At 34.2% G+C, this 11010-nt stretch overlaps 2 protein-coding genes and 1 pseudogene across 3 annotated transcripts; 2 read left to right on the top strand and 1 right to left on the bottom strand.

Moving 5' to 3' along the window:
* The first annotated feature begins 2121 nt into the window (after nt 1-2121).
* LOC118057090 (cytochrome b5) lies at nt 2122-4131 on the top strand. Its single transcript, XM_035069547.2, has 4 exons — nt 2122-2416; nt 2642-2739; nt 3445-3511; nt 3671-4131. The coding sequence occupies exons 2-4, from the start codon at nt 2656-2658 to the stop codon at nt 3922-3924; spliced, it is 405 nt and encodes a 134-aa protein (XP_034925438.1). The 5' UTR covers nt 2122-2416; nt 2642-2655; the 3' UTR covers nt 3925-4131.
* A 362-nt stretch (nt 4132-4493) lies between these two features.
* Nucleotides 4494-5417, top strand: LOC118057089 (phosphatidylinositol 4-kinase gamma 7-like; annotated as a pseudogene).
* A 1095-nt stretch (nt 5418-6512) lies between these two features.
* Nucleotides 6513-10629, bottom strand: LOC118057088 (rab GTPase-activating protein 22). 2 transcript variants are annotated; one of them, XM_035069543.2, is made up of 5 exons: nt 10243-10629; nt 9234-9369; nt 9103-9152; nt 8250-8303; nt 6513-8088 (listed from the first exon to the last, which is right to left on the bottom strand). In XM_035069543.2, exons 1-5 carry the CDS (start codon nt 10416-10418, stop codon nt 6846-6848), a joined length of 1659 nt encoding a protein of 552 aa, XP_034925434.1. In that variant the 5' UTR covers nt 10419-10629; the 3' UTR covers nt 6513-6845. The 2 variants fall into 2 exon arrangements, with proteins under 2 accessions (XP_034925434.1, XP_034925436.1); XM_035069545.2 differs by having other exon boundaries at nt 10005-10386.
* Nucleotides 10630-11010: the final 381 nt, after the last annotated feature.

Here is an 11010-nt window from a genome sequence, read left to right as displayed (position 1 = left end):
TTTATAAAAACAATTGAATTTTTTAAAAATATGAATTGACTTGCATTTCTAAACGAGACCTAAAAAAACGCACAACTTCTTTTATGGGTTTGGACAAACTTTTTGTTGGATGACTTTTCTTTTTTTCTAGCTATTTTTTTATTTGTTTTTATTTTTTATGAATATAAATTATTTTTTATATCAAATTGGTGATTTTAGTTCAACTTTTTTTTTTTTTTAATTTCTCATTTGATTTTGAAAAATGGGATAACAAATTGAAAAGGAAAGTCTGGATCAAGTTTATCAGTTCAAGCTTGTATCATGGTTTGAATAAATTAACTTAGATTAATTTATGTTGATTTAAAATAATTAATTTAATTTAAAATTTGTATTGTATCAATCCCGAGATCATTAATCACTAGAAATTAACAATTCCAGTCAAACAAGCTTGAACAAAAAAAAATCATAAAAAATCAAGAAAGATTGAGTCATTAATGGAAACAATATTCAACATTGACGTGTATAGAGGACGAATTGTTCAACAACGTGCAGATTGGATTGATTGTGACATTCAAGCTTATTGCAATTTGATTGAAATAAATAATAGGATAGGTTAAAAACTTGTAAAAATTATTTATTCTTAAAGATTCCATTTATCAAAACATCAAATGGATAGCTGCTTAAGAGAATGAGTAAAAAATAATTTATTAAAAAATTGAAACCATATTCTTTTTATTTGATGTACGTATTTTTTTAATTTTTAATTTTTAAAAAATGATTTCAATTGATATTTTTAGTATTTTTTTTTATTAATTTGATATGTCAATGTCAAAAATAAAAAATAATTATAATAAAATATTATTTTAATATAATTTCAAGTAAAATATATTTTCATCAACCACACAATTAAACAGACATTTTTCACATCTTTAATTGCACATGATATCCTTGAAACACCGTGAAAATGGTGAATTTTTATTGTTTTTTAAAAATTGTTTTTTTATTAAACTATTAATAGTGCTCACTGTAACAATTACTCAATTAAAATTGAATAAGGACAGTTGATTAATATAGTTTAAAGGCCCTCTTAAAAAAAATAATAAAAAAAAAGGTTTGTAATTGCAGCCAAATTTGAAAGCCGTCAGGGTTCAAAGAAAATTATTGCTAGAGCACAATTCCTAAATTATAATAGAATCTAATTCCATGGTGTTAGTTTGATGATTAATTGTGTATTTGAGAGTGTAATTGTAATTATTTTTTAAAGTGTTGTTTGTGTTGAAATATATTAAAATAATATTTTTTTATTTTTTTTAAAATTATTTTGAGATCAACGTATTAAAACGATTTAAAATATAAAAAAATATTTTTTTAAAAAAATAATAAATTTATTGAAAATACAGTTTTGTCAGTATTTTCAAACACAGCCTATAAATTAATTTTGTTTATTGATGAGTTCATCACTGGGAGCTATATGTTTTATCATTCGATATTTTTTTTTATTATTGATATGCAGGCAAACTTCAAAATAATACTTTTACAGTGTGTGTATATAAAATTTAATCTCAAGTCAAAATGCAAAAAAAACCCACTCATTTTCCACATGTTTTGCATAGACCTTATATAGCCTACCATAATAATAAAAGAGACAAATCCAAGGATAAGTCTTGTTTTGACAAATACATGCACCAAGTCTAACTTTAAAATTGTTTATTTTTATGTTTTAAAACAGCTTCAATCCATTTATTTTTTTTTAAAATATTTTTTTTGTTCAAGGTTTTATATTTATGAGCATTTTAAAGGTTGTCCTACGGATTAAAATTAGAGATTTTTTTCTTCAACTCACAAAATTTGCACTCACTTTACAACACAGCAATTTATAGTTTTTTCAATATTAAGAATAATTTTAAATTGACTTATATCTCAGTCAAAATTAAATCCCAAATTTTAACAAATCTCGGAAGAAATCCCGAGAATATGCTCATAAATTTGAATTTAAAAAATCGAAAAATAAATGACCTCCTACTCCCTGGAGTTTTTTTTTTAAAAAAATTTATCATTAAATTCAATGAATCTTGGATTATCTCAAGAATTCCACATGTGTGTAATACACACATCAATCAAGTAGTCGAGTGCTTGGCACACGAAAAAATTCACAGAATTTTTTTTATTGTTCTAAATTTGCTGCAAGTTAAGATAGATAATTTCCCTCAATCAATACAAAACTAATCATATTCCAAATATTTTATTTTTCTTTCTCTAAATAAGGCATCTCATGGGGGAGAGGAGATAGTCCACCAAACCATACTTCGTCGTCTTGTCACCGCTCTTGAGTTCATTAACACTATAAATCAGAATCTAAGGCAGTTTTTTCTAACACCAAGATAGAGAAAGAGAAAGAAGCAATATCTTTCATCTTAGTCCACCAGATATCTCTCATGTGAGCAACATGGATTCTTGTTGGTGTCCTTTTTTAGTCCTTAATCCTACTTGCCTGTTTTGATTATCTTTGGTTGTTTTGGTTATGGGTTTTTTGTTAATAGTAGGGGGGGGGGCATTTTTATTTTTATTTTTTATATTGACCGTTCTTTTGAGGGTAAATCTGAAGGGTTTTGGTCGTAGATATTTGTGGGTTTTGAATGTTTTTTTGTGGTTTTGTGATCAGTGTTTGTGAAAGATATGGCTTCTTCAAAGGTTTACTTGTTCGATGAGATTGCCAAGCACAACAAAACCAACGATTGTTGGCTTATTATCTCTGGCAAGGTCAGATCTCTTTCTACAAGTTTCATTTCTTGGTATTTTTTAGATTAAAAGTGGGGAATTCTGTTTGGTTGCTGGGAAAATTTAGTTTGAGATTACAAGATGAGAACTTTGACTTTTTGTGATTGGTTTTATTTACCCCTTTTGGATTTCCCTCCTCACCCAGTAGTATGTAAGAACCTTTGGTCCAATTTAAATTTGTGAAGCGTGTAATTGGATAAATCCCTTATGGAAGAGGTGAAAAGAAAGGCCCATGAGAAGCTAACATGCATTATATTTGTCAAAATCTTACTGTGGTAGGAATTGTGTTATTAAAAGTCAGTTGAACTATCCTGCTTTGGATATCCTGGTGAATTGACAAGTGAGGTAGAAAGGACTGCCTTGTCTAATGTCCTCCCTCAGAATTTAACTCTTGAAGTTCTGCCGTTTAAGTGTATGCGTAGACATTGATAGGTAAATAAACGAGTTGTAATTCATTGTTTAGATTTGTTTTGCCTGTTCATCATTTCCTCAGGTAACTCCTCCCTTCTGAATATGAATTAGACAGCTATGGTAATTACTCTTTTGAGATAGGGTGTGAACTGCCTGTTCTGCTTTTTTTTCTTTGATACGAAAAATAATGTCATTATGTGTCTAATGAAAAATTTACTTCATTGCAACTGTATTTTCTTTTTTAATTTTTATTGACGTTTTGAGTTTCATATTCAGGTGTATGATGTCACCTCGTTTATGGATGATCATCCTGGAGGTGGAGAAGTTTTGCTGTCATCAACAGGTTGGTTATGATACCAGTTCTGTCAAACCTCATAAATTTTAGCTTGAAGAGTTTGTAGGGGAATCCTACTGTCTCTAACCCATTCGGCATGTTCTTTTACTAAACAGTACAAAAACCCAAATTCGACCACCTTAACTGAACTCTTCTTTCATTTCTCAGGGAAAGATGCAACGAATGATTTTGAAGATGTTGGTCACAGCGATGATGCTAGAGGGATGATGGGAAAGTATGTCATTGGTGAGGTAGATATAACAACTGTTCCAACGAAACGTCTTTACGTAGCACCAGGTTTGGGAGGAACAAGCTCCAAAGATGACAAGTCCGGGTTTCTGATTAAGATCTTGCAGCTAATCGTGCCACTCTTAATCTTGGGCTTAGCTCTTGCTGCCCGAACCTACACCAAGAAAGAGTAGAGGCTATTCTTGTAGTGCCCTTTTGAGGGGTTAGTTCTGGACTTGATCAGTTTAATTTTAAAAGCACTCTTCTGTTTAGTTCCTCCCTTTGCAGTGTGTTTGTGCCCTCCATAATTGCTCGCTGGTGTGTTTAAACTGTTGGTCAATGGCAACTGGACAATGTCTGATTTTGTTGGATGATAAGCAGGAAACGTTTCTTTTTTTAAACTCTCTAACCTTCGTTCCATTCTTCTATCAGTAGCTGATTATTTCTTTCCCCTGGAAAAACCAGTAAAGGTATAAATGTTGATTTAAATGATATTAAGAGGACCAAAATGCAATTTTGGTTGGTGGGTAAAAGCATCATCCTTGATGCTTTTGACCCACCACATGCTTAGCCAGGGAAATTGCAGTGTGGTCTCTCACCAGATAGTAGAGGAGTGAAAAATTATACGTCCATGAAATTGCCTTTTACAAAAAAAAAAAAAAAAATGTCTTTCACCCTTCTACAAATATTACTTTGGATTAAAACAGTGTAAAGATAAAATTATTCTTGTTAAAAAAAACTAGCTAAATATGTAATTGGGTAAATGGCAATAAGCCACACAATCTTCTATGTCAATGACGGGGTAAATGGCAATAAGCCGCACAAGAAGAAGCAGGTCAGCAAGATTGCGTCTTTCCAGCAGTTCATTCCACATGATTTTCACACGACATCAAGCTTCCCAGTATCTTCTGTGCATCGTACTGGTATATTAGACATTAGAATTTTTAACACTGACAGACATGCTGGGAACCTTCTAGTCGGGAAGCTTGGTGGTGTCGGGAGATTTGGGCGAGTAGAGCTGATTCCAATTGATCATGGGCTTTGCTTACCAGAAACATTGGAGGATCCATACTTCGAGTGGATTCATTGGCCTCAGGCTTCAATTCCGTTCTCAGATGACGAGCTTGGCTATATAGAAAAACTTGATCCTGGCAAGGATTGTGATATGCTGCGAATGCATCTTCCGATGATCAGAGAGGCTTGCCTGCGGGTTCTAGTTCTCTGCACAATTTTTCTCAAGGAGGCTGCCATCCATGGTCTGTGTCTTGCTGAAATCGGTGAGTGATGAGCAGGGAGTTCCTACCTGGTGAGGAGGAACCCAGTGAGCTTGAGCTTGTGTGCATTGAGGCAAGGAGGTTGATAGCCGAGAGGGAGGCTTTTTCTCCCAGGGGTGATTTGGGAGATGATCAGGAATTCCAATTTGATTTAGACTGCGATGAAACACAATATGAATTCACTGCTAAGCTAACAGCAGATGACTACATGATCAGGTCACCATTCCAATTTGGAATTGGAGCTGGGAGTGGTCGTTTCCCACTCTCAAAATTGGAGGAAAGCATTTAGGAGGACGAGGACAGTGATGGGGAGGAAGAGCAAGAGGGTTTTGCTGCCCTGCGAACTGTGTAAAAACTCCCATCCATGTCAAAGCCTTTGATAGATAACGTATTGATAGAATTATTTATTAAGTTAATTATTTTATATTAAATTTAATTTTTATTTTTTTAATTATAATATATTTAATCTCGAATCTGAATTGATTTTTCTTTAAATTTTATTATTTAATATTTTATTTTATATTAAATATGATTTTCATTTTTTTGATTATTATTATTATTTGTTCTTATTCTTTTCTGGATTGAAATTATTTTTCAATTTTATTCTTTATAATTTAATTTTATTTTATTTTTATCTTAAATTTGGTTCTTTTTCTTTTTAAATCTATATTTTTTAAATTATTTTTTTTTAATTTTGTTTTTTTGAGTTTATCCCTAATTATTTCAGAAATTTTAGATTGTTATTTTTCTCATGATCCGTGTTACAAAATTCTAAAGGTTGGATCAGATTAACTTCAGTTATTTTTTATTAATTTTTTAAAATTTCATCTATCATCATTGAATTTATTGAAAATTAGTATTCTTTGTTGTTTTGGTTTTGGATTCATTTGTTAATTAATTTTTTTTACTTCTTCCCTTCAATTCAAGATTTTTGTTTGTCTTTTAATTTTTTTTTTAAATGAGGTTTTTATTTTATTTAATTGTTATTTTTTTATTTTTTATTTTATTTTATTACTCAACATTTTAATTATTGAGATTTGATATCCAAGGTTTTTCTCATTATTTATAAGCCGTCACTAATCAAGTAGGTTAACTCAAATTAATCATAATCAACCAATTCCTTTTGTTTTATAAAAAATTAAAATGATACCATCTTTTTTTAAAAAAAGGAAAATAGTCGATGTTAAGAAATAAACATTTCCACACAAGATTGTCCAGGATAGTTTAGCTTCAACCAGATTAATGAAGAACTAAAAAGATTACATCATTAAAGTCTACTATTATCAGTTAAAAGGATAAGCTGCAAGCACCCAAACCTGCCATAATCGACTAGCTATTACTATCAGGCATGGTACCTTTATTACAAAACAGGCTTCAGCATTTGCCATGTGTGGAAACTTCAAATGGATTCTGTTGGCATCCAGCTGAAAGTACCTTGGGTTGCTGTATAATTTGCCATTGATCTATTAAGATAAGCCCTTCCTAGACAGAAAATATTTGGGATTCAATGATCAAAATCTTGATATTTCTCATTCAATATGGTACATTGATCGACAATACAGATCCCACCTGCTTGATTTGACTCATCAGCAAAGATGAAGATCGTTTCTGTATTCAAAATAAATGGTTTGAGTAGAACGCATATAAAAATCTTTTCAGGTAATGCCACTTCAACTAAAGACCTGAAAGCGAGCAGCTAGCAGCATTGCTGAGGATGGATAGCCTCCTCCTCCGGGCACGTTTCGAGAAGAACATAAGGAGGCTGGCAATACCCCTTACAGAACAAAAACCTTTAAAAGAATTGAAGGACATAAATCACTGATAAAATGTTTGAATTGAAGTCATCGGAAGGGTGCCTCTATCTTGTCATGAAGGTTCACCACCAGATTATGCGCATCGTCGAGGAGTTTCCATACATCAAGGTGCCCAGACATGCTATTGCATTCCCTTAAGATCTCGTCCATGCTGCTATATTTCTCTATGATTAATTTCCTTTTCTGTAACACAGAAGCTGCAATAGCATAAAGCAATAAATCCTCTGTTGGTGGTGCTCGCTGCCTTATCCTGCTCCAAGCAGACTTTCCAATACCGGCCCTTATTGCTGCCTGATCTGCCCACATCACCTCCCAGAGGCAAATTGTCTGTTCAAATGTCAATTCTCTCCTGAACAGCACCACTACCATCCTATAAACAAAAAAGCAATCCTCAGCCTGTAGCTTCTCCAAGTGCCTGTAGAGGTGGGAGTCTTTGCATTTGATAATCTTGGAAACAATACTGAGTTGCCTTCGAATCCCCACTTCATCAAGCCTAAAATTATGCCTAGCCTTTCTCATGAAACCCACAAAACACCAGAAAGCCTCGTGATCCTCCATGACCACCGCAATTATTGGAGAAAGCAGATCACTCATGCCCTGGCAATACCCAATTTCAGGGTCATAGACTGCATAGGCTTCAAGAATAGAAACTAGTCTTGCAGCATGGAAAATTCTGCAGGGTTCCAGCGAATCATAGTCCTTCAACCCAACAGCATCTGCAGCATGACGTGCTCTTAACTCTGAAACTGTTGCCTGAGACGGAGAATATGGAATCCATTCGGCATTGGCTCGCACTGCATCAACACGAATGATCCGCTGCCATGTGGCAAAATTTTCGCCAGTGCATTGGTTTGGATGGAGCTCAGTCCTCGAGGGAGAAGTGTTCTCTTTCAAAGGCACATCAAGATCATTCTCTTCCCTGCCCTCTGAAGAGGAGGAAGCCTGAATGACTTCAGGATCTTCAGAAGATTCTGAGTCAGAAGACTCAGTGTTTAGTACAGAGGCATCAGTGTTTGTGGTCTGTCCTGAAGCATCGTAACCTTCCAACAGTGCACTGGAAGGGTCATCAGAGTCCTCAACATCAGGACTCCTTTCCTCGCTGGAAAGAGACTCCCTGGCACTAACCACTTCTTCAAAACTTGAATAGTCAGAGTCTTCAGCAAGACTTCCGCTGTCCTCAATACAGCTTCTTTCACTGGTTCCCTTGGAGCAATCATTGCTGTGTTTGCGAAGTCGATGGCACTGTCTGCGAAAATTCTCATATTCCTTTCTGCAGCCAAAGATTGTCAAGAAAAAAACCATGAGAATAGAAGTCAAAGGAAAACAGAAAAGGCTTTACATTTAGGGGCTTCAATACCACCAATCAAATTATCCGTGATCAAAATAGCTCACAAGTAGTCTGAATCTATAAATTGAGCGAGGAGACAGTACCTTTTCTGGATTCTTATAATCTCCCTCTCTTCTGAGGTACTATTCAAGTCATATCTGTTAACATAAAACAAGACCCACTCATGTTGGTGATGTTGGAACAATGTGATAGTATAAACCAAAATTGGCTAGTACAGAACTCTTAAATGATTTAAAACACAAAGAAATTCAAGATTAAGGTTCTGGAAAGAAAGAACAAGGTGCATCGAGAAAGAGGACATGGAGACATAAACCAATGAATAGCATTTCCAGCTCGATGATTTAAAACACACACAAAATAAATACCAATAAATAAATGGAAAAGGAGATGTTGTACAAAAGCATATATTTTACAATTTCACTGTTGAAATGCAGTAAAGTTCTCCCAAGTAACCAATTCAGGGGAAAAGGACTCACAACTACCAAATCCTCTACTGTGGTCTTTCAACTTCTTGATTTTAATGTGATATTTCAGTGGAACTCTCATCAAACATCGCGGTAACACTGATGAAGATGTTGTAAGGACCACACTGGAAAATGCATTAGCTAAGAGACCTTTTTCAATTGAGTGATAGATGGAGGGACTGTGGTACAGCTAACCATTTTTAAAATACCATCGACCAGAACTCAGTAGATGATCAGGAAGAAGTACACAATGAATCTGATGTAAAATGCAAGAACACAAATTTCTACAAAATTGAACACCAATTCATAATGTGAATTTAGCGGTAGGAAAGATAACTGAAATCCTTTCCCGGGTAAGCCAAACTCATACCATGAAGTTCAGAAGAGCACATTCAGGATCTATCCTAAGCCATGAGACAGAAGCGGCAGCTAAAAACATATATGACAATAAAAGAAGGTTCAATATGCTTACACTCCAAGGAGGAATGGCCAGACCTCTGCTCTAATACTTGGATCAATACCCTACAAGAGAAACATAAGAGATAAATATTCCCATGAAACTGCCTTAGCAAAACACAAATTGTAATTGGAATGATTACTCACTCCACTTCGAACTTTCTTCAAAAACTTAACTCCGCCATCACGGAGCTTGCCATCTGGTGTAAACAAACTTTTCCATTGCCTAGGAGTAAGGGCATGTTTTCTCTTCCTTAGAGACCATGGCGACTTAAGCCGGCCCCTGCAATAAAAGAACAATATTGATCAAGTTCCAGTAAAAAAAAAAAGTGAACGTGAAAGGGCACCAGCAAACAGCTCACTTTATTTGGTAGTTTCCCAAGTTTTTTTCATAAAAAAAAAAAAAAAAAAACAAAGATTTTGAAAGACCACCCATCTCTAATTCAAATAAAATAGAATTTTTGCAAGAAACATTATAAATAATTTAACGAGAGAAGCCTGCTATAAGATAAAGTTAAACCCTAATTCCCGGAAATGTAATGCAAAAACAAACAAATCTTCAATTTTCAACTCAATAATCAACACCATTGTTACTAAAAAACAAGTTATGCATTAAATTACCAATAACCCATGTCGAAAAATTCCGTGAAAATAATAAAAAAAATAAAAATTGCCTAAATTGACCAAGCCAAAGCCACAACCATTCCATCTAAGAAAGCAGTAACTTAAGAAAAAAAACAAAGAGAAAAGGAACAAGTGGAGTGAGTAGTAGTAGTAGAGAGTAGAGACTGTAAACACGATCTACACTTAATATTTCTTCAAGATCGGATCTGAACAAAGCAAAAAAGAAGAAAATCACTAGAATCATCAAGAAATAGTAAAAAAAAGTATTTTCAGAGAGAGAAAAGGAGGACTCACCGATCAGAAGAGGAAGAGGAGGAACAATAAGCCGGTGAGGAGGAATTAACTACAAAGAGAACCGAACGCAAATGAATCCACGACGAAGACGAAGACGACGGAGGAGAAGATGGATTTGACGAAGACGACGATGTTTGACTCCGTTTTAGAGCTTTCATCTACTTAATAATCTCACTCTTTTCTTCAAAATATTTCAAAAAAATTAGGGATTTTTTTGTCGTTCTTCTGGTATTATTACCTACTGGTAGTGTAGAGCAGGGCGGCGAACACGGCGATTCCGGCTAAGGCAGTGAAAGCAAGAGTTGTTCTCGACGACGGCGCCACTGGCACAACTTCCCACCAGAATCTACCGCCGCCGCCGCCACCGGAGAGCTGGATTCCGCCGTTTGGACTGTTGCTGCTGCTGATTAACATCGAGAGAGAGACCGCAGAGGGATCTGTGACGTCACCGAAATGACCTTTCTTCTTTCAAGCTTGCTGCTGCTTCTTTGTGATTTTTTGAAGAGTGCGGGGCAAGAGGGAAATTAACAGATTTTTTTGGGTTTTTAACTTTTACTACTAACTACTTCAGTTGTGTGAGAGAGAGAGAGAGGTTTTGTTTTGTCTGTCTCTAGACACTACTGGTGGAGATAAAAGTGAGGGGGAGGAGGTGGGTCTTAAAATAAAGAGTTAACCATAACAGCTTAGTCCCTATAGTTTAACATAACTAATTAACTAGTCCTTGTTATTTGCAAATTATATATTTAGTCCCTATGCTCTAAATATTCTTATAACTTAGAAGTTCTTTTTGTCAACTTAATGTTATTTAGAAAGGAAGAGGGAAAAAATGGATACAAATAGTAAATTTAACAAGGAAAAGAGATTTTTTTGAACAAAAATTTATTAAATCAATAATGATTAAACTTAAAAGGATTGGTTTGATGATTAGAAAGATATGCTTCTTTCTTAATCATCAAAATTGAAATCTAAAATTAATCTTTAAGGAGTTAAATCTCGTAATAAATTG

Source organism: Populus alba, chromosome 15, assembly GCF_005239225.2.
Source record: "Populus alba chromosome 15, ASM523922v2, whole genome shotgun sequence".
Taxonomy (NCBI): domain Eukaryota; kingdom Viridiplantae; phylum Streptophyta; class Magnoliopsida; order Malpighiales; family Salicaceae; genus Populus; species Populus alba.
Note: the sequence above shows the minus strand (reverse complement) of the source record. Positions and strands in the feature narration are given on the sequence as shown.

Bases quoted from the DNA above. Each gene is read 5' to 3' on its own strand.
- LOC118057090 (XM_035069547.2), top strand. From the start codon at position 2,656: ATGGCTTCTTCAAAGGTTTACTTGTTCGATGAGATTGCCAAGCACAAC. The intron at 2,740-3,444 runs GTCAGATCTCTT...TTTCATATTCAG, and splicing joins GGCTTATTATCTCTGGCAAG to GTGTATGATGTCACCTCGTT. The intron at 3,512-3,670 runs GTTGGTTATGAT...TTCATTTCTCAG, and splicing joins AGTTTTGCTGTCATCAACAG to GGAAAGATGCAACGAATGAT.
- LOC118057088 (XM_035069543.2), bottom strand. From the start codon at position 10,418: ATGTTAATCAGCAGCAGCAACAGTCCAAACGGCGGAATCCAGCTCTCC. The intron at 9,153-9,233 runs GTGAGTAATCAT...TTTCTCTTGTAG, and splicing joins TGAAGAAAGTTCGAAGTGGA to GGTATTGATCCAAGTATTAG. The intron at 8,304-9,102 runs GTAAGCATATTG...TTATGTTAACAG, and splicing joins TGGCCATTCCTCCTTGGAGT to ATATGACTTGAATAGTACCT.